This window comes from Felis catus, chromosome A3, assembly GCF_018350175.1.
Source record: "Felis catus isolate Fca126 chromosome A3, F.catus_Fca126_mat1.0, whole genome shotgun sequence".
Taxonomy (NCBI): domain Eukaryota; kingdom Metazoa; phylum Chordata; class Mammalia; order Carnivora; family Felidae; genus Felis; species Felis catus.
In genome coordinates, this window is record NC_058370.1 from 46,618,303 (window position 1) to 46,641,440 (window position 23,138).

The 23,138-nt window shown below is 47.4% G+C and overlaps 1 protein-coding gene across 1 annotated transcript; it reads left to right on the forward strand.

Moving 5' to 3' along the window:
• The first annotated feature begins 835 nt into the window (after positions 1-835).
• PAX1 (paired box 1) lies at positions 836-11,937 on the forward strand. Its single transcript, XM_003983829.5, has 5 exons — positions 836-1,185; positions 1,647-2,276; positions 3,856-3,998; positions 4,524-4,746; positions 9,588-11,937. The coding sequence occupies exons 1-5, from the start codon at positions 933-935 to the stop codon at positions 9,677-9,679; spliced, it is 1,341 nt and encodes a 446-aa protein (XP_003983878.1). The 5' UTR covers positions 836-932; the 3' UTR covers positions 9,680-11,937.
• Positions 11,938-23,138: the final 11,201 nt, after the last annotated feature.

Below are 23,138 nucleotides of genomic sequence, written 5' to 3' on the forward strand. Positions count from 1 at the left end.
CAAGTCGCCAGGACAAGCCTGGCGTCTGGAGGATGAAGGATCCCTGTTCTTGGGGGCAGCAGGTGGGAATTACTTTCCGACCTGCGGCCTGTGCCATCTATCAGAAATGAGTTCGGGTGGGTGGGCCTGTCAGCAGAAAGAATCTAGAATGTGCCCTTTTCACATCACTGAAATCTCGCCACTATCCCAATGGAGTGGATGGCAATTAAATATTGCAAAGATTTCCTATGGTCAGGTTTGGGGTGTCGTCTGGAAATGGGACACGGAGGAGTCTGCTCAAGCACAAATCGCCTTAGGCTCTAGCCTCCCCCTCCTTCCCCGGCAAGCACTGAGCACCACGCTGAGCACTCACCACGACGCACCCATGCCTGGAACTTGGGCACTGGCACCACTCTTTCCGGGCCCCTTCCCCGGGGAAAGAGGCGGTAGAGGCAGCCATACACCAACGACTTTCCTAGGATCAACTCATCCTCTGATATCCTAGCTGCAATGTTGGTGGAAGTGACAATAAAACTAAACCCAAAACGAGTTCTACGACTAATGCTAGCACTAATAAATAGTCACCAATTTGAAATGACTACCCCCACAATTCTCGAAACTGGAGGCGTAAGGGGCTTCGAGGGGAGTCAAGACCCTGGAAGGTCCCAGGCCCGGCTGGGGTTAGGACTTGTGTGTATGTGGTGTGTGTGTGTGTGTGTGTGTGTGTGTGTGTAGGGGGGATGGGTCCCGGAAGAGGGCCGAGGGGGGAGGAGGACAGGAGGAGGGGGGTAGAGTTTCAGGCCCGGGAGGGGGGCGCTGGGGTGCAGTGACGGGAACCAATGAGCTGCCAACTCGCGCGTCTCCGGCGTGACTGCCGAGATTGACGTGGAGGACACGTCAAATTGATCCCCGCACTCTGCAGCCTCCCGATCAGACGAATTTCTCCTAATCGGATGAAGTTCACTCTAGGCCTGGGGTCGCGGGCGTGGAGAGTGTCCTGGGAGCGCCCGGGGGAGGGCGGCTGCGCGCTCCGCGGCGGCGCACGGCGCATTTCCAGCCCGCGGCCCGTCCGCCGCGGCTCACGACTCGCGCGCGCCCTCCCTCTATGCCTCTCCCGCGGCGGCGGCGCCCGAGCTCTCCCGGACTGCGCCGGGCCCAGCCCCGGCCGCCTCGGCGCCAGACAGCTGGCTGGCCCGCGCGCTATGGGTAAGGGGCGGGAGGCAGGCAGGGCGCGGGCGGGCAAACGAGGCGGGTTGCGTCCCGGCGCCTCCCTTCCCTCTCTCCTGCACTCCCTGGGAGAGCAGGTCCCGGGTCCTGGGTCCTGGGTCCCGGAGAAGTCGCGTTCTTCGCACGCCCCCAACCCTCGGGGGTTGGGGGTGGGGGAGTTCGGCATGTCGCAGGAGGGGATGCTCCAATTAGATGCGTGAAAAGTCGAGAAAGGGCTTACAGGGCTGAAGCGCGCGGCGTCCCCCTCCGCGGTCCCTACGCGGGTGCCCATTCCCGGAGCCCGGACACAGTCCGTTTGCTCGCAGATTCTGAGGATCCGCCCGCCGGTCACTTTCAGAGGCGCGCCTGGTGCGGCCCCTCGTCTGGTGTGGCCACCCTTCTTGGCTAACCCGCCGGTGTTTTCTCTCCCTCCCGTTTACTGTCGTCCGGCGCGTCCGCAGAGCAGACGTACGGCGAGGTGAACCAGCTGGGCGGCGTGTTCGTCAACGGCCGCCCCCTGCCCAACGCCATCCGCTTGCGCATCGTGGAGCTGGCGCAGCTGGGCATCCGACCCTGTGACATCAGCCGGCAGCTTCGCGTATCCCACGGCTGCGTGAGCAAGATCCTGGCGCGCTACAACGAGACAGGGTCCATCCTGCCCGGGGCCATCGGGGGCAGCAAACCTCGTGTCACTACCCCCAACGTGGTCAAGCACATTCGGGACTACAAGCAGGGCGACCCTGGGATCTTTGCCTGGGAGATCCGCGACCGGCTGCTGGCCGACGGCGTTTGCGACAAATACAACGTGCCCTCTGTGAGCTCCATCAGCCGAATCCTGCGCAATAAGATTGGCAGCCTGGGTCAGCCGGGGCCTTACGAGGCGAGCAAGCAGCCGCCGCCTCAGCCGGCCCTGCCCTACAACCACATCTACCAATACCCCTACCCCAGCCCTGTGTCGCCCACGGGCGCCAAGATGGGCAGCCACCACGGGGTCCCGGGCACAGCAAGCCACGTCAGCATTCCCCGTTCGTGGCCCTCGGCGCACTCGGTCAGCAATATCCTGGGCATCCGAACATTTATGGAGCAAACAGGTCAGTCTCAGCGACCCTCTGTTGCGTTCCTGGAAGGGGCAGAATTGGGAGATTGGGGGGTGGGGTGGGCTGGCGGGCATTCGGGTGAAGGATCACACTTGCCATCCTCCTCAGACCGGTTATGGCTCAAGGGAGGGTTCAGGGCTGGCCAGGGAGACTGAGGGTCTTGCGCCTTCTGTGGGAGTCCTCGGACATCTTGAACTTTTTATGACAAATATGGAAAGTATTTCTCAAATGGAACAGCAATCGCCGACCACAAATTCAGAGGCCTGAAATTGCGCTTTTTCATTCTTGCAAAAAGTATGCAAACTCCTATCACCAGATCTAAGCTAAACAAACCGCAGAGTCAATTCTGCGACCCTTTCTTCTATCCCGATATTTTGGGTTCCCTTACCGTACCCTAGAGGGTTCTGTTCTTCTCAGGCCCAAAGGCTCTTTTGAGTAAAGGCCAAAGGGGGGTTGTCTAGCCGGTCTTGTCAAGTGGCCTGGATCTCCAGCAGGCCCAGTGGCCCTGTAGCTCCTGGAGCTGGGGTCTCCTTTACAAGAGCCCCAGGGCTGCAGCCGCGGGGGTCAGGGGAGAGCCACAAGGATTTGCTCGTTGCCTGCAATTATAACACAGCAAAGTGTTGCTCCTCATTCTCAACAGGAGTGGGAGGGAGCGGAAGGAGGGAGGGAGGTTTGGGGCAGTCATGGTTGGGGCTCAGGAAGAACTTGTGAGTCTCTTCACACTGTCCTCTTCTCCCAACAGCGGACCAGGGAATGGCGTGCTCTTAGGTGAGCAGACTCAGGAGGGGGTAAAAAGCAAAACTCACCTCATCCCAAGGGAGAGGAGGGAGGGACAGCTGGAAGGAAACTGAAAGCTTAGCCCCAGATGCCTTGGGGTCCCTCCGAGGCCCAGCACAGCTTTGTTTCTCCTGATTCAAACCCAGCCTGGGCCACCTGCTAGGGCCAAAGCTCCCTTGGTAGGATCAGTGGGCGTTTGGCTGGGAGGTGACCTCATCAGGCTTGTGCTCAGATCTGGAGTCTTCTCTTGGTTCCCCATGCACACGAAGTGCTGGAGGAGCAGACATGCATCTGAGAAGCATGTGGTGGCTGTGTTGTTGCCTCTTTTGGGAGATCCGGTAGGTCTCCGGAGGCAGTTCTGTGTCGCCTTCCAGACGCCTGTCCAGACTGAAGAATCCATATAATAGTCATGAGCCTGCTGTGGATGTGAACTTGGACCATTCCGGGTGCCATCTGTGGACAGCGGAAAGGCGCCTCGGCCCAGTGCGCCCAGCCCCTGCCTTACAGGCCGAGTACCCGCCAGAGACTTCCCATTTCGCGGCAAGCGGGTGGAAGTCTGGGAGGAGCGCGGAGCAGGCCGTTCTTCCCTATGCCCTGCTAGGAGTGAAAGCGAAACCCGGTGCCCAGCCGCCCCTCTGCCTCCGATCGCTTTCTGAGCTTTTGAGTATCTCAGGTGTTCCGGAGGACCCTCGGCCAAGTGCTTGTAGGCTTGTGTGGAAACGTCCCGGCCCGAGGGCCGCGCGTGTGCCCAGCGCAGATTGGGATGCCCCTTCTAATCCGTCCTGTGTCCCCGCAGGGGCCCTGGCTGGGAGCGAAGGTGCCGCCTACTCCCCCAAGATGGAAGACTGGGCCGGCGTGAACCGCACGGCCTTCCCGGCCACCCCTGGAGTGAATGGTCTCGAAAAACCTGCCTTGGACGCAGACATTAAATACACTCAGGTAGCCAGGCGGCGCGCGCCGGGGAAGGAGTTGTCTTTAACTGGGGAGCGGGAGGGTCGGAGGGTGGGGGCAGAGAGAAAGGGAAGAGAACTCTTCCCCAGGCCGGCGAACGTGTTGGTGTGTCTGGCTACCCCACCGGCGAGAGTCTGCGCCACAGATTTCTCTCATTTTCTCAATCGCGCTAGTTTGGGGAGGCTGCCTGTCCAGGGGATTGCCTTGCCTTTTGCCAAGATACATTTATTTTAAAAAGCTGGAACCCGGAACACAGATGGTAGAGGACTCCCTTCTAAATCTTGGGTGGTAAATACCATGACCCCCTAACCACTCACTATTATTTATAACAATTTACATGGACATCACTTTGCCAGAGTCCTTACTGGGAAAATTAGCGGCCAGGCTTACCGTGGGGATCCGAGGGGATAGCTAGGGGAAATGAGGATTCCCCCCCAGCTCAGTAATTGCGCCTGCGGGAGAATACGCGGGGACTGCCTGCTGCTGATGGTCTGTCCCTCTCGATCTTCACAGTCGGCCTCTGGCCTCTCTGCGGTAGGCGGTTTCCTCCCGGCCTGCGCCTACCCTGCCTCCAACCAGCACGGCGTGTACAGCGCACCGGCCGGCGGCTACCTCGCCCCCGGCCCGCCTTGGTCGCCCGCGCAGGGCCCCCCGCTGGCACCCCCCGGGGCCGGCGTCACTGTGCACGGCGGGGAGCTGGCCGCAGCGATGACCTTCAAGCATCCCAGCCGGGAAGGTGAGGGGTGCTGGCAGGGAAGGGGTCGGATGAATGCCCCTAGGGTTAGGAAGGGTGTTGGAGTGTGGGCTGGGTCGTGGTGAGAGGGACGGAGAGAGAGGCAGAGAGAGAGAGAAGAGAGAGGAGAGCTGGAGTGGGTCCCAGGCATAAATCTTTACTAAACTTGTAGCTTCTTGGAGCAGATTGATTTTTAACAGGTGTGTATGGTGTATATGCTCTGTCCCTGGAAAGGCAGGTAGAGTTTGAAAGAGGCCTCAGGACTGTCTTTCCTGAATTGTAGGGAGAGAGAGGAAGAGGGTCAGGCTGGCAAACAGGACTCCTAGGTTCCAACCTTGTTTTGTGCCCTTGACCAAGTTATTGTTCCTTTCTGGCTCTCAATTTTTCCATCTGTTGAAGGGTCCAGAAGCACCTTCAGGTTCACCTTTCTGTGGCTTGCAGAGCTTTGTGGACTACAGCTGGATTCTTCCAGGCACCACCTATTCCTTTTCTTTTTCCTTCCTTCTTCCTTTCCTCCCTCCCTCCTTTCCTTCCTTCCTTCCTTCCTTCCTTCCTTCCTTCCTTCCTTCTTTCCCCTGTTCTCTCTTTTTCTCTTTTTCTTGGTTTCTCTGATTCATTTCCTTAAACACATGCTTTGGGAATGGAGAGAACATTTCAATCATGTATCCCCAAGTCTAGTCTCTTGAATTCTGTGTGATCTGGCATCCTTGTTTCTATGGGAAATGCAGCTGGAAATTCTCCTTCCTCTTCTCCCTCCATAAATCCACTCCGAGAAGTCCACTTAACAGATTTGAGGTATTTAATTGATGGTCAACAGCGAGGGGCATCTTCTTACACTGCCTTCTGGGTGCTATTTTTTCCTATAACTTGGGAAAAGCTCACCTGCTCTTGAGTCTCCCTTTCCTTGTTGGTGAATGGAAGGACTGGACATGCTAATTTCAAACCTTCCTGCATCGAGGAGGTTCTCATCACCAGATTTTTGCAACTTCTACAACCCTAGAAAAGGAAGGAGTTCCCTTCCCAGCAGCGAAGGAGACTGAGCAAACTTGGAGGGCAGTGTGGGGCAGAGGGATGTTCCAGATTACAAAGGGATCTTTACCGTCTGATCTGCCTCACACCTGCCAAGGCAGAAGTCCTTCTTTGTGACGTCCAGGCAAAAAGCTGTATTTCCACGTAGTTTCAGTGAGATCAACAGCATGATCTGAAAGAGAGAGAAAAGATTAAGATGTCAACAGTAGCAGTCAAGTGGAGGAAAAAAAATTGCTGTTTCCACTTCTTTTAGAGCACAACCATGTTGGAGTATAAATTACAAAACTGAATATTAATATCCCTTTAAGCTTTATATGTAAGGGCAAATGGGGGTGGGGGGTCTCAGGATGATTGCTTTACTCAGGGTCTTGTTCTTGACCTCAAATCTTCCTGTTTTCTCAGCAGCTAGAGGTTATCTGCTAAATTAGAAATAGAAACAGAATTTTCTTCATTACACAAATCATTTAACGAGGCAGGTTCATTTGAAATAGAAAAGTATACCCACAAATTTAAATGATTTCCCCTGGGCTGATCTCAGGGAGAAGGAAGACTTCAGAAAATGGACTCATACCTCCAGAATAATGCCTTTGGTTTGCTAACCAAACAAACTTTGTCCTGAGAAATTTCAAACTCTACATGAGAAACAAATTATGATGAGTAGGTAACAATTCACAGGTAAAACATACAGTTCAGAATTCTAAACTAATTCTAGCTGACTGAGGGGGGATTCGTTGGTGGCTAATTTTCTTTAGAAGATACTTTTCTTTCAGAAATGCAGAGCCGTTGAATGACACTGGCATTCATGGCCCTTTTTTTACCAGCATATTTGCTTTCTATTATGAAATATCCCACCCATTTTCAAAATCCACAGCAATAATTAGCTACCTTAGTTACTAATACCTTAATTTCCTGACCCCCATAGTTCTTTAGAGATCTAGGTAAAGAATCATTGAATAAATCAGGTTCATCATCGAAAACGATTTCTCAAGCTGGCATTTCAAGTGTTAGTGTTTGAACAGGAACATAAAAATAATGAGAATTACATGCCTACTCGGGGCATGGAGTTTCACCCTTTTTCTCACTGGCAGAAAAGTTGACTTCAAAGACCTTCACTTTCCCTCCCCCCTCCCCAACTGGTCTTTGAAAAATTACAAAGTAATAAGAATCACTGCCTTTAATTTCTCTAATCATTACTTAAATTATCTTCAAAGACACTTATCCCATAAGACAAGTTACTATCATTAATTATTGTTCAGTTTTGAAGAATAGTAGGAATTTTTTTCAGTAACAATTTCTGTATGGAAAGCAACTGAATATCATGAATGCTCAGTAAAAAGCAAATACTTTTGGTCATCTAGTGCATACACGCACAACACACACAATACTGTATCTCCTTATCTACACATACATATGTTTCAATGCATTCTCCAAATCAGGTGCAAATGGACATTAACTGTTACCAAATCAAATGTCAAATTACGCATTGCAACATATTAATTTTATCTTGGTAAAGGGTAGTGAAGCTGGGCTCCCTCTTATGTAAGTGAGAAAATATGATTTATGTTTTCCATCTGTGAAAGGAAAGTTTAATTCTTGGGGCCTGAGAGAATAAGAAAGTTCAGCCTCCTCTACATTTGGAGGGGACATGATATTCTGGGAATCTCAACACCCATCCACTTTCTTGTAATAGCCAGAGCAGGACCATCTCCACACACACCTTCCCTGCCTCCAGACAAGTGACAGAGGCCACCAGATGTTCGCTCAGGACAGCTAGTATTTATAATTTACAGTGTGTTTTCTGGAACCATCAAAATCTTGTGGTTCTAAAATCCCTCCCATAGTGTCTTTGGAAAGACTAAGGTTTTGAATATCGAATCTATAAGATACTGCTTTTCTCCAAGAAAATATGTTGTATTTGTCAAACATAACTTGAAGCTTTGTTCCAGTCATCTCTGCTTGGGATTAGCACCTGAAGGATTAATCCAGAAAGCAAACTTTGCACAGGGTACAGGCGTTTGTGGGAGAGACCAGCAGCGGCCAGCCCGCTTTCCTTTGACCTGGCCTGGAGACCCCTTCCCAGATCCCTCCTGTGTCCGCCCCAACCAAGGTCCCAGTGGCCCTGCAAACGCAGTCCCAGTATTTTGAAAACGCTTGTCCCCATTCCTGCCCACTAAGATTAAATGAGCATGCAGGGCACCTAAGGCCGTTCAAGCCTCCCAGGCCTTCCCTATGCAGCCACTCACGTTGCCCTGGGCCCTGCGTGTGGGAAAGGAGGGGAGGAAAGGTCCTGTGGTAAGGGCCTGGTGTGGACAGAACTAAAAACTCAGCTGCAGGAGTCACCCCACTAGGCTGGGGTGGAATCTATCTCTGGGCTCCTGGATGCTAACTTTTTACCAGTTCATTTTCTCGCTTATGTCTAAGGCAACCGGCCCAAAGGTGAGAAACCTCCTCCTCCTCTGATGTTTTCTAAGCAGGTCCTCACCTTGAAGCGATCGCACAGAGTAGAAAGCGAGGGTCTATAGACCTCGCTGGCTGAGCGGACACAACTGTGTTTAGGAAGGAGCTGAGAGTCGAGGGAGAGCAGACTGATCACTGTGTCCTGAAAAGGTCTTCAGATAGCTTCAAAACCTCCGCGAAACCATATGTGCGTGCGTGCGTGTGTGTGTGTGTGTGTGTGTGTGAGAGAGAGAGAGAGAGAGAGTCCCCGTCCCTCCAACAGGGTCATCCGGCCCAGCTCCGCGCAGCCACGGCGGCAAGCGGCACCTGGGACTGGGGTGCGGGCAGCTGCAGGGGAAAGTGTTCCCCCTCATCCCAAAGTGAGGCGCTTTGAGCTACCCCTTTAAAAAAGCACTTGCAAGGGGGGTGGGGGAAAGAAAGTTGAAAATGGGAGCCTTTAGGTATAAACAATTTGTGCCTCCAGCAGGAAGAGCTGAGCGGCCGGGGGCTGGGAAAGGAGAAACAGAGGTTGCCCAATCGTGCCGTCACTTTGCTGGTTTCCAGCGGCAGCGCTTGGGCCCCTTCCCAAAACCCGAAATAATAGAGCAACACGCAGAATGCCGTCTGATCTGGCAAATCCACTGTCACTTAATCCGGAGGCCCGTAGGCCCCGGGGCATGCTATTTCCGCAGTGGGGGATCGCAGCTGGGTCCCCAGGCCGCAGGGCAGAACGAAGACGGCCTCCCACTTAAAGCACGGCCGCCTTCTGTGTGGTAGGGATCCAAGCGGCCGCGGGCCGTCCACTAGGGGCGGCTTTGGTGACCCGCTTTCCACTAGGTTGCCCCCTGCGCACCGCGAGCGCCCCAAGTAGCTTGAGGGACAGCGGACCTGACCCGCTGGGAGCTCCCCCCACCCCTCCCCCCACGACTTGCGCGCGTGGCTGGTGTCTGGTGGCCATTGGAGGAGGGGCGCGCGGGTCTCAGCTCCGTGTCTCCTTCCCTGCGGTCTTGGAGCTGAGAACCTCTCCTCGCCCCGGGGTGCACGACTAGGCCGGGCAGCCCCGAGCCCATCGTCTCCTTTATTGAGAGCGTGCGGGGCAAACCCAAGTGCACCCGGGCCTCGGTCAGGGAGCGTTTGCAAAACGGCAAAGTCTGTGCCCTGGAGTGGCTCCCTTAAGGGGATCTGGAAGGGTGGGCGCGCTAGCGCGCGCGTGGGGCCCATGGAGAGTGCAGGTCCCTGCTTCCTTCTTCCAACACCCTAAAGTGTCGACCCCGGATCCTCGCGCTGTCACCCGAATTTGCGGAGGTCCCGGGCCTCCAGGTGTCTCGCTCTGCGCCGCGCCAACCAGTGACCCGATGTCCCTGTGCTTCCTCCCGCAGTGGCCGATCGGAAGCCTCCCAGCCCCGGCGGCAAGGCCCCAGACGGCCTGAGTGGCTTACACGGACTGCCCATCCCGGCCTCGACCTCCTAGGGGCAGCGCTTCCCTGAGCCCGGAGCAAGCAGCGGACCCGCGGGCGGACCGGGGCGCGCAGCTCGGCCTTGCAGTCCCGGCGACGCGCGCAGGACCCTGGACACACCGAGGAGGTGCCAGGAGCCGGCCTGCTGGGGGCCCGCCCCATTGGCCCCCAGATCTCGCCCTGCCCATCGGCCCGGCGGCTACATTTCCTTTGCCGCCCAGGAGTTTTAGGCTTTTCTGAACTTTGGCTTTAGACTGTGGCACCCTCTTCCGGATCCTTGCGCCTACGTGGCCTCCCTCCCCGGCCAGCCTCAAGTGTCCTTTCATACCTCTCCTGAGGTTGTTCGGCACCCCTCCCCCTCCCTCTTCCCTTCCCTCCTCCCGCTTCCCTTCCCCTCTCCCCCTGGAATCAGTCCCGTCCCTTCGGTCTTTGTTTCCTCTCTCCCTTTGTTTCCCCTCTCCTTCCTACCCAGTCTTCTTTCCTTCCTCACGTTTCCCTGCCTCCCTTTTGTCCTCTTAGTTTTTTCTCCCCTCTGTTTTCCCTCCTTCCCTCTCTCCATCCGTTTCTGCACCACTGTGCCCTCTTTCCTGTGCTCCTCTCCCCCTTGTCTCCTCAGCGTCTTTTACGGTGACTCCATTTCTTTTCATTTCTTTTCATTCCTGACCTACACCCCCTCGCAGGTGAGCCCCAGACTGGACTCCTCGACAGTCTTCCTGGGCAGCTGGGACTTTTTAGTCTCCACCTCTTGGAGCTCCCCCAGCGCAAAGGGAAGGGTCCGGAACTTAGGAAATGGACAGAGAGGCCATAGCCTTTATTTTATATTTTAATATTAATGAACCCAAGCAAAACCCGGATGAACTGTCCTGTCCCCTCTCTCACCCCCAGGGTATTGTCTGATAATCTGTATTTTCTCCATGCCTACTGGCTGAACTTCTCTTTGCTTTCCCTGAGATGATGTGTCCCCAAAGGAGATTGGGGTACTAGTAGGGGGCACTGGGGCCATTGGCATTTTCTCTAGTTAGAAAACTGCGTGCCCTGGAGGTTCCCGTTCCCACCCCTCCACACCTAACAGGAGGGAATCTGACACAATATAAATGCATCAGCACCCTTTCTGTTTTCAGGGGTCAGCACATTTGTTAATTTAAACCACAGACTGCTTCCGGGTACAAAGGTGCAATCTGGCTTCTGGTTTGCAAGGGGACGAGGGTTGGAAAACCCCAGAAAATGTCTCATAGAGCTGGACGCAAGAGCTGTTAGCTGCTTCCAGGTTCAGGCGCACTGGTGGCGGGACCCTGGACACAAAACTGCAATTGTTGTAGTCCTTAAAATGTCATTGGTGACGGTGTGGCATCACCTGTAAAACGTGGCTGCCTTTGAATAAAAGAGAGCATCTGAAGGCCGCTTTGTAAGGGTGAGCAAGTCTGTGTCCAGTCTGCAGTGCTGTGTAGTCACCTGCTCTAGCCCCTCAATTTCCAGCATGAACACTATGAAGAATGAGTTATTTTACTGGTTTATTCATTAACACTCACATCCTGGGTTGGGCTGGAGGTGGAGGAGAAGGTGAAGGAGGAGCTTTCTCAAGGATTTGTCCCAGGAATGTCCAGGCAGAGAGGCACTATGCAGAAATCATGCTAAAATGAAGCTAATTCTTAGAGGAATAAAATGGGTAAAAGACAGCAACAATGAGGACTTTTCCAGAACATTTCTAACACTTCGAAAGTGAAAGAAAATTATCCCAGGCTACCAAACAATCTAGGGATTTCTAACTACACAGGGGTCTCTGGCTAATTGTTTTGTTTTTCTTTCCTGTGTTTGGCTTTCTCAAATGGATGGAAGAGATTTTTGAATTGAAGGTTTTGCTTGTAAGTGGAGCTGCCTGTTTGGACTAACAGAGGGAGCCAGTGGGGAGATTGTTTTCACTGCGTCTTAATGCAATCGTACCGCTGAAGGTATTAATCACAAAAGAATATCTGCTATTTTTCATGCAGAAACTTTTGTTCCCAGGTTTTCAAAGGGTCTTGCCTTTAAAAAAAAGTTCCATTTTATAGATAAGAATGCTGAGGACTAGCTATTTGGTTTCTTTTCTCTGGACCATACAGCGAACTGTAGCTTGGGGGCTTGGGGACAAAAACTAGGTGACACCATCTCATCAGAGAGCCAGGATTGAGGCTTGAACTTTGAGCCTTGGGTCCTGTGCCAGCATTCCCTACAGAGAAGCTGCTCAAAATGATAATAGGAATAAAGTATGAAAAAGAAGCATGTTTTCAAGTCACTGGACCTCTCCGCGTGTCTTCATGTCCTTAGATGTGTTTTATATGTTTGCGGCTGTCATGAGTCCATGCTTGCTGCCAGGAGAAGGAGGATGGGCTTACCTGGCCCAGGAAGAAGGCCTCTCCGAAGAAACACTATTCTATGTACCTAGCCTGTGTCCTGAATTGCCATCATCCCCATTTCCCTGACACTTTCCATTCTGTGTTTGTGCTGATCAGAGTTAAGGGTGGGAAAAGCAACACAGGAAGGGTGGATGACACTTATGTCATAAATGCCACCTGCATCTGGCACTTTCCAAATCTGTCCCCAGTGGCTCCCCATATCCCATGGCTGGAGGTGGGCCTTTCAGAGTTCCTTGGCTGTGGGGTGAGATTTCATGGTGCATGGGCAGCATGCAGTCACAGTGCCGCTGGCTTTGACATTGGATGTGGGACATACAGGGACATCCCTTCTCTCTTGACACCTTAGGCCCTGGCAAGTCCCAGTGAGTTTGGCTTAAATCCCTGCTCCACTGTAGTGTGAGTGACGGAGGCCTGTGACCTCTCAGTTTCTTGTGTTCTCATCTCTGAAATGCACCGTCCAGTACAGTGACACCCATGGCAACCTGGCCTGGAGGAAGACTAGCATCGGTGTTGCTTAATCTCCCTGGAGATGATTTTGCTGTTAACAGAGGGGAGTCATTTTAATGGTTGATGGGGGACCCAGCATTTAAGCTTTTTTTTTTCCCCCAGAAGATCCCATTGGAATATTGCAATTTTGGTTTCTGTGCATATGGATCTGTGGAGGTGCAGGAGACTTAGGATAAAATCATGTAGTATCATGTCAGGCAGAAGAATGTAAGAAACAATTACTCCCCAAGAATAATTTTTCTTTCCTTTAGCACCTGCCTTTTTTTTTTTTTTAAAGAATAACGTCCCTTTTTAATACAGAGAAGCACTAAAAAGGAAACAAACAAAAGAGACATAATCATTCAAATAACCCTTTGTTTTTTTTGAAAGAACATATGTACGTTGTTAGAAAACTCTAGCAGTACAGAAGCACTGAAATGAAAAGTATAAGTTTCTTCTTATCCTCATCTCTGTCCTTAAAGATGAACAGTGTTACAGTCTTCTTTTAAAGTTATTTTTGAGGGGCGCCTGGGTGGTTCAGTCGGTTGAGCGGCCGACTTTGGCTCAAGTCATGATCTCACGGTCCATGAGTTCAAGCCCCGCGTCGGGCTCTGTGCTGACAGCTCAGAGCCTGAAGCCTGTTTCAGATTCTGTGTCTCCCTCTCTCTGACCCTCCCCCGTTCATGCTCTGTCTCTCTCTGTCTCAAAAATAAATAAACGTTAAAAAAATTAAAAAAAAAGTTATTTTTGAGAGAGAGAAAGCACAAGTGGGGGAAGGACAGAGAGAGAGAGAGAGAGAGAATCTCCAGTGGAGATTCTGACAGTGCAGAGCCTGATGTGGGGCTTGAACCCATGAACCATGAGATCACGACCTGAGCCACAGTCCGACGCTTAACCTACCGAGCCACCCAGGTGCCTGTCTGTTATGAATCTTTCCAGGAAACAAAAATGCAGACAGCAGAATATCTCAGCTTCTGTATATGTGCTATCTGACAGTACAAAGATCTGGGCTCTATACATACTGATAGGGTCTGGAGATCTGATCTTTGCATACCAGCTGCTTCAGCTCCACAGTATTCACTTTATTCTCCTGAATGGATGCATATCATCAGGGTTTATTAAAAACAGAGTATTTATAAAGAGGGCCAGCTCTGTGCTTTGAATGAATAAAGGCAGGATTTTGTTGCATTCATTTTTGGAGGAAGTGCTTAGAATGGATTGTAATAACTTCTCTGGGAAAGGTGGCCGCTTTTTGGCAAGGAGGAAGGAAAGCAAACCAATAAGGAGACCCAGGGACAAGAGACAGAGTTTTGTCTTTCCCGAAGACATTCTGATTTGTTTTATAGATCACTGAAGGGCATTCAAAGCTGCAAGTGGTGGGGCCCCTGGGTGGCTCAGTCGGTTAAGTGTCTGACTTCAGCTCAGGTCACAATCTTGCGTCCTGATCTCAGGTCACGATCTCGGTCCGTGAGTTCGAGCCCCGCGTCGGGCTCTGGGCTGATGGCTCAGAGCCTGGAGCCTGCTTCTGATTCTGTGTCTCCCTCTCTCTCTGTCCCTCCCCCATTCATGCTCTGTCTCTCTCTGTCTCAAAAATAAATAAACGTTAAAAAAACTAAAAAAAAAAAAGCTGCAAGAGGCTAAGAAATGCAATTTTCCTTTCCTTTGAAGGCTGTCTGTCTCTTTTGGTCAGGAAAGAAAGACTGAGGTGGGGTGGGGTAGAAATATTGGATAGGAATAAAATGTAAATATCCAATACTGGCACAGGCTTTCTTATTACCCATCCCAAATCCACTTGGAATCTCTTAGCCTCCTTACGGATGAACCTCGCTCAAGGACAACTGTTTCCCCATTTGCTTGTTTCTTGACTCCTGTTAAAGAGGATGGGATTCATTTAATTGAATGGTGGTTCCGGTTAAAGCACTCGGTAGATTTCCTGGCATCAGCTTCCCTAGCTAGAATTACACTGGCCTGGGTTTCTTTTCAAAAGAAACCCTACCTGCTCCATGTTAATGCTGGGTAATATGAATTTAGAATCTTGCCAAAATGTGCCTGAGGAATTCATTTGAAAGGCCTGTGCATCCAGACAGGCTGTGTAATGAGAAACACTTGATTTCTTCTTTTAATGGGCAGGAATTATGCACAAAATGGTATTCGGTCTTCACCTTGACCTTGCTGTCTGAACTATAGCCTCATTCACTGAACAAATGTCCCATGGCTGAGATAGTTCTGGCCAAATGATCGAATCTCCACTTAAGAAGGAAACAAAACAAAAGAAAAAAACATCTGTTTTTGGATTCCTCCCCCTCTCCCTCCCCCCTTCTTCTTCTTCTTCTTCTTCTTCTTCTTCTTCTCCTTCTTCTTCTTTCACAGAGCAAGGAGGAATCACACTGTCTCTTTTTCAAGGCATTACAATGAGAACCACACATAGTCAGAATCCAACTTGGGGATTCTATAAAGTTGGAACAATTATACTCAATTTAGGCAAGTTTCTTCTTTGGAGTTGAAACTGGTTGAAACCCCTGTTTCACTCTAAAGAGCTCTTCTCCAGGAGAAGCAGTCTGTGATCTTGGTTGGAACACACATCTGTTTCTGGGCTGGACAAATCCAAAAGAGGAATCCCAATTACAGTTTTCATGGGTGATGGAATTTCAGCTGCACTACAGTTGAACCACCTGGGCTGCCTCCACTGTCTTTTTTTCTTCTTAAGGATGAAATAAGCTGATCGAGTGTTCATTCAGTTCTTAAATTACATTTCCATCTTGTAGCATTTTATTTCCTTTTTCTCTGGTGAGATATATTGACCAATGGATTATCTCCAGTTTCTTACCAGCAGCACAATTTTCACTGTTGGGAGTTCTCCTGGTTACTGATGGATGTGGTTTTAGCTTCCTAAGATTTTCTCTTAGCCAAAACAACACACAACAAAAAGAAAATGCCTTAACTAGATGGTTTGGATTTAACAACAAATCTCTTGGAGGAAAAAAATAAGTGAGATATTTGAATGAATTGAAAGAAGTTGATTTTTTTAAAGAGTTTAATTGGAACCTAAAATTTGTGAAGCAAACAAACAAAAGAAACAGAAAGAGAGAAAATAAAAAGAAAACACTTTGACAAAAGAGGTATAAAAAGATCAGCTTGATCAAGAAGTGAAAAGTATCATTCTGGCCACCAGGGGGAGCACATATAGTTCTGTGCAGATAAAGAGGAAAACAAAGCTAACAATCCACACAAAAAAATTCATCACTCTGGTGGACCTGTCCAGGTTGTGAACAACATTTGTTTACAAGAAGAGCACTTTTGTTGTTGATGTTATTATTGTAATTGATAACCAGATGCTTTGATTTCTGGAAGAAAGAGGACCAGCTGGGCATGTGGTGAAAAATGAATTTTTTAGGCTTATCCACATGGGAATTATCAAATAAGTTAGCTGAGAAGTAAATAACCCTTTTAAAATAAGTTTTGCTTCTGACTTTGACCCTGGTAGATACATACATCCAATTCTCTTAATGCAGAACAAGTAAATATGAGTTTGAAAAACCACCTGATTGAAACTGACGATTTTAAGGAATACAATGAATTTTATCTGTATTTGTGCAGTTTTGATGTTTTTGATTAATTTGTATTTGAACCTCAATTTTAAGCAACATGTATATTTTTAACAATGACTTTTGAAGTTCTTAATTGTTTAAAGTCATAATTCATACTTATAGTAAGTGTCAATGTATTACAAAGAGGCAGCAAGGAAAAAGACTTTTACTTTCCCACTTTTCTGTTTATTTTAAGATAAAATCCTTAAAAAAGGAGCCTCTCTTACTATGTTTTCCTCTCTTAAACCATTTTCAACTTGGACTTTTACATGTATTAAATTCCTACTACCAGCTGAGGATCACCCCATCTGCAGGAAGTAGTCTGGGCAGAGATGGGGTATGTGGTGGCTAAATGTTGGTAGAACTAGCTAGGCTCAAATCTCTGTTTTACCACTTGGCAGCTGTGTTGCTTTGGGCAAGTTTAGACAAAACTTAGCAGTCTCGGTTTCCATGTCTGTTTAATGGGACTAATATCTCCCTTTCAGGGCACTTGCAAGGATTAAATGTGATTATATGTAAAAAGTAGAGACCGGATTTTGGGTCAGAGTTAGTCACTATTTGTGTTGTTATTGTTGATTTCTTCCTTTGCTTTGTGCATTCCTCATCAATATTTTATAGTGCATTCATTCATGTCACAGCCCTGCAGAACATATTTTCTGTATACCAGATTTGTGAAAGATACAGAGGCTGTCAAGACTGCTAATGCTAGGCTTGGAATTTCCTGAAACTTTCAACAGCATCAAAGGGAGTGCCACTGTAAGCTACTAATCAAAGTTTGTAAGCCCTGGGACATTCACCAAAACCTTAAGAGTACTTGATGATTTTATGGCTAGACCAGTGAGGATTAATGACTGGCCCGTTGGCCATCATTACTGCATTGAAGTAGATTTTATGTGCCAAGTGCACTTAGATCAATGTCACGTGACCATGCTTCCTGTCAAGTCAGCAGACCAGAAACTGGTATACAGAGGCCTTATCTTACTCTGTTCACCTCAAGGGGGCCGGAAAGCCTGTTGCATTTCCTGCCGACTACAGCATACTGATTATTGGCAGCCATGTTGGTCTTTGACTTTTGTCTTCCTGTTCTTCACTGAGAACATGAGTTTTGTTAGGATGAAGCCACCCCCATTCCTGCCTCCTCCCTCTGGTTGGCTGCCACTGGGGGCACAAAAAGTTAGCACAGAAGCCTTCAACTCAATATCTTCAGGAAGAGTCACATTTAAAGTCTTCCCCTTGGAAGATCCATAAATGGCTTTTAGGCGCATCTGGAGAGGAAATGACCTGTCCTCCTCAGGTGTACATTTTGGAGTTTGAAGTGTAGGTGGGATCTTCATATGTTGCTGAAGTTTAATTACAGGAAATCCACACATGCTCAAATGTGTGTGACAAAGTCATTTAAGGGATAGCTCTAGAATTTACTATTTTGGTAACATTCATATGCGTCCATCTAGGTCTTTTTATTTAACAATGTTTCGTTGCTCCAGAGGGTGTCCGTGGGTTTTTTCCAAATGTTTGTAGCCTTATCAGTTGTGTGTGAATGGTGCATACTGATTGAATATGGCAGTTGCATTCTGAATCTAAATTATTTGGAATTTATTCTCACAGAACGGATGTTTTCAAAAGTAAACAAAGACATTAAAACATTTATAAAAAGACTGTCACACATTGTGAAGTGCAAAGTGTAAATGAATTTTTATAAGCATATGGATTTCATTTCTCTTAGGATATGCATGAATTTAAAAATTAAAAGGAAATATGCTGGCTACAATGTGTTTTTAGTTCACATTTAGACTTTAAAAATAATCAGAGGTGCCTAATATATTCATAAAGGAGCAGACTCCTTCATCCTATGATGTCATTTGAACCATGGAATAGTGATTAATATTACCCCCAAGAGTCTTTTTTGAAGGAAGCTCCAGAGTGGCACTTGCAATTTGAATTTCTGTTTTTAAGCACATTCTACAGTTTATGGCCAGACTTCTTTTTTCCTGAACAAACTTCTAAGTTGCTGTGCTCAGCACACTATCCCTGTCATTTAAATTTGGATAACACCATAGTCAAGTCAAATAGTTGAGGCTTCATAATATTTACATTGAAGCGGAAGACGCGTGAGAGAGGAAAAAAAGTACAAGGGAAGCAATGTTCAGCCCCTGTGGTCACATGGAATGGATTCTGTCAAGAATGTAAAATAACATTTGTATCTAAGTTGTGCTCAGAATCAGTAAAAGATCTACAGTCCAGTCAAGAATGTAGCCAACGTTGTTATTTTTAATTGCCGTGATAACATAGCCTCAGAGGATTATTATTAAGAAATTTTGGCTGCAAGCATTTCATTCCATTTAGTTAAATGAAAACAAATTAGCATAGAAATTATTTTCTTGCAAGCTTCACTTTCAGCTGTGATGTTATCAATTGCTGCAAGAGTGGTAACCATTGGTTCAGTAAGAGATCCTTTTGAGAGTTTGATACATGTGAAAATAATAAATGGTCTAGTTGACTTTCATCTGTTTTGATCAATGTAGAGCCTTTAAACTCAGGATTCTTTGGATAAAAATAAAATTTTCATACCCTCCTATGTGTAAAACATTGTTTCAAAATAAGTATTATGGCTTTAAAGAAAGTAATATAGGAGAAAAATTTCTAATCGTGAAAGAGACATTCTCTATCTCACTCTTCCCTTCCTTCCCCCTCCCCCTCCCCCGCCCTATAGATGGAAAAGTGGAATCTCTTGTTTGCCGGAAGCTTTTTTCTTTTTCCCTTTCTTTCTAATTTCTTTCTTTCTTTCTTTCTTTCTTTCTTTCTTTCTTCTCTTTCTTTTTCTTTCTTTCGAGAGGGAGAGAACACACAAGTTGGGGAGAGGGGCAGAGGAAGACAGAGAAAGAATCTTAAGCAAGTTCCATGCTGAGCTCAGCTCAGCTCCGCATGGAGCTGGCGTGGGGCTCAATCCCATGACCCTGGAATCATGACCTGGGTTGAAATCAAGAGTCAGATGCTCAACTTACTAAGCCACGCAGGCACCCAACGTCCCAACCTTTTCTAGCAGAGATAGAAAGATACCACATGGGGGTGCCTGGGTGGCTCAATTGGTTAAGTGTCTGGCTCTTGGTTTCAGCTCAGATCATGATCTCACAGTTCGTGAGTTTGAGCCCTGCGTCAGTCTCTGTGCTGGCAGTGGCCAGCTTGGGATTCTTTCTCCCTCTCTCTCTGCCCCTCTCCCACTCACACTGTCTCTGTATCTCTCAGAAATAATAAATAAATAAAACTATATATCTATATCCATATCTGTCTATATCTATCTATCTGACACCATATCAGTGATACCTAGTGTAGAGTCTACAGTTTTTAGAGCCAGGGTGCAGGAGAGCAGGGTGCATGAACATTGGCTATTATCTTAAATTATTAAATTTGCTCTTATAAAGTGCATAGGCTCTGTCCACCCCAAATAATAAAGGCTAATATTATGCTTTTACTAGGTGCCATGTATGTTTCAAAATAGTTTATGGATATTTTCTAATTCATTCCTCACAGACTTTGGGGGAGATACTATTTCTATCCCCATTGGTAGATGAAGAAATTAAGGAACAGAGAGGTAACATGACTTATCTGAGGTTATTCAATTAATATTGGCAGGTCTAGTACTTGACTCCATACACTTTGGCCTCAGAGTCTATACTTAATCCCTGCAAAACCAAGAGATTCTGATAAGCACCTCAGTGGTTTCATCTACTCCTCTCCCTCACTCCAAGTGGAGGGTCTCTGCCCTTCAGGTCTTACCTGTTTCTGATACTGATATGATGTTACATTTGGAAAGTCCCTAACTTTGGGATTGGTTCCAAGGCAATGCAGAACTATCATCTTTACATGACATTTGCAACATTACCGCAGATGTATCAAGTAGCCATTGCTGTGTAACAAACCAAATGGCTTAAAACAATGGCTCCAAAACATAATGGCTTAAAATAACAATGCTCTATTATTTCTCCTGTTTCTGTGGGTTGGCTGGATGGTTCCTCAGCTGATTCCCCCTGGACTTACTTATGCAGCTTTATTTGGCTGAAAGTTGGCTAGGCTGAAAAGTCCAAGGTGGCCTCACTCATATGGCTGGCAGTTGGTGCTGACTGTTGGCCCTCCTTGGGTCTGCTTCAAATGGCCTCTTCTCATCCAGTCAGCTAGACCATCTTCTTTACCTGGCAGTCCCAGGGCAGCAGTCCAAGAAGGCCAGAATAGAAGCTGCAGGATCTCTTCAGGTATAGTCTTAAAAGTTGGATAATGTCATTTCCACAGACTTCTGTTGGTCAAAGCAAGTCACAAGGCCAACCCAGACTCCAGAGATAAAAAAATAGTTTCCACTTCCTTATGGGAGAACATCAAAGTCACATTGCAAAGGGCCATGAATACTCAGATGGGAGAAATATATCGTCAAGTTTCTCAGGGTTATCAATTTTTAAAAAATCACAGCAAAATATGTTTTTACAATATTTACAATGTTTTCTTTAATGGCTTGGAAGTCATTTCAGCATTCCTACTTCCAGTTCCTCATTAAGACATTGATAATAGTTTCAAACAAACTTTAGATATGGAATCAGGAGACACTTCTGGATTGTTATCAAATCCAACATGGATGAGAAAAGTGAATAAATTTTTTTTAAACTTCTGTCCAGTTGTCTGAATCCTGGAGGGGACGTGGGAAGTAGGAAAAGGTATGATGTTTTATTTCGATATCTATGTGTAAATAGTTAACTGGGAAACTGAGAAAGTCCTAAATGTCCCCATGGTTTTGGCTTCAATCTTGTAGACAGTTCAATTCTTGGACTTTGCTCTGGATCTGGAGGCTGCTGTGGAGGAACAGCAGAAACACACAGTGCTATGAACATGTCATTTTAACTTTGTTTCCAGCAGGGTCAAAAAGCAGAGGGCAATTCACATGCAAAAGCCTGTAAATGCCAGCTTTGAAACACTGTTGGGTGAAGGCAAGGCTTAAGTAGGTTACCTGGAATGCTGGTAGTGCACACGGAGCCTGAACACTTGTGTTTTTGAGGTTCATCTGCTGGATCCTTAATGTTCTATGCAAGAATTTAAATTTCCTTTTTTTATTTTTTATTGCGGCTTGGCATTCAGCTAAGAACTAGGAAAACAACCTGCTCTTTATACAGAGAAGGAGGGAAAAAAAAATCCTTGTCTTTAGCAGAAAACACAGTGGCTTCACCTTCCTCAGCCCTGAAACCTTGACATGCAAGTCCAGGACTGTTCAGGACCTCCTGGTCTTTCACAAGCAAGAGGCCCATTTTAGGGTGTGTGAAATCTGATACCACCAGTTGGAAATCTCCATGGTCCTCCCAAATCCAGAGTTTCACTTGTGTTTGTGGAAGGTAGGCCCTGTGATCATGGTTCCAGAACAACATGGAAGCCAAGAGGGAGGTTCTGGATTCAGATATGAATTTTAACCCCTGTTCACTGCTGATGGGCCAAGTTAAATGGGGGAATTTATTCTGTTTCTCCTCAAGCCTCAAGTTCCTCATCTGTGAAATGGGTCTGTACAGTGCCTGCTGAGTGGGGTGGTCAACAAACCTTCCTGTTAATGCCCTCAGCCCAGGGCCTGGAGGATGATCATTATTGGCAGTTATTGGTGAATTTTGGAATTGTCTTTGGGATCTTCAAAGATTCCACACTTCAGGTTTTCACTTCAGATATTACCCCCAAATTGCTTGTAGAACTTGCAACCTGATAATCACCTCACTTTCCCCCCATGGTACCATTGCATTCAACGAATTCGGTCAAAAAGAATTCAGTCACATCCTTTTTATAAACTCACCAAGCAAAAACCTCATGAAACATTTTTTGACTGGCTTAACTGGTCTACCTGTTCAAAGGAATTGACCTGGAAGGATTGATCTGTCTATGTTCTGGGCAGGTAGCTTCATGGACTTTAGACTTGTACAGTCACAGAGGATCCTGTGCTTAGAAGGAGCTTGGCTTAATGCTCTGTTGTTGCCCTCTTGAAATTTTTATAATTTTTGAGAAAGGAACTCCACATTTTCTTTTTGCATTGGACCCTAAAATTATGTAGCTGGTTCCGATCCCATGTTAAAAGGCAGTGAAGGCTGAGAGGGTCCTGGAGAAACCTGACTGAGACATTCACCTGTCCTGTGGAAATGACTTTGACTCCAGAGTCTACAAGACAGAGGGCACAGAATTTCCTGGATGTCATAGTGGTTAGCTTTTATTTTCTTCCTTGACAAAATAATAAATTTTTAAAATACCAACACAACAAGAACACCACAACAGAACTTTCCCAATTTATATAGACAATTTCATACTCTTTGAGGCAGTTTCTAAATAATCTTTTCCTTCAGCAAATATTTCTATAACAGTAGGGTAATGAAGGACTTTGGGTATGTGATATTAAAAACACAAATCACAAAGGAGAAGTTGGAGAGATCTGACTACATACAAGTGAAAATGTCAGCATATTTAAAAATATAATAGGGACACTTGGGTGGCTCAGTAATTTAAGCGTCTGACTCTTGGTCTCAGCTCAGGTCCTGATCTCAGGGTCATGAGTTCAAGCCCCATACTGGGCTCCTTGTTGGGCGTGAAGCTTACTTGAAAAAAAAAAGTATTATAAATCTAGTTCGAAGACCAAGGATACATTTGGGAAGATACCTATCAGTAGAGGAAAGATGATCACTGTTGTAGGAAATGGACAACTGGAAAAAAATCATTTATATATCAGTAACGAAGCGTAAGAGCAAATGCCCAGGAAGCAGTGAAACAAAGCCACACTTTCGTAGTAATCAAAGAAAGGCCAAATAAAACCTGTTACTATTTTTTTTTTCTCTCTTCACTGAATATACACAGATTTTTTTTTTAAAAACATTGGAGGGGCTTGGAGCAGCAGGCCTGATGGTCGGCAGAGGAAGGAGAATTTGGTGTTGTTTCTAGAGTCCAGTGGGACAATGTGGTAGGGTGGGGATCCTCAGCAAGTGGACTTCTGTGGAAACCAGTGT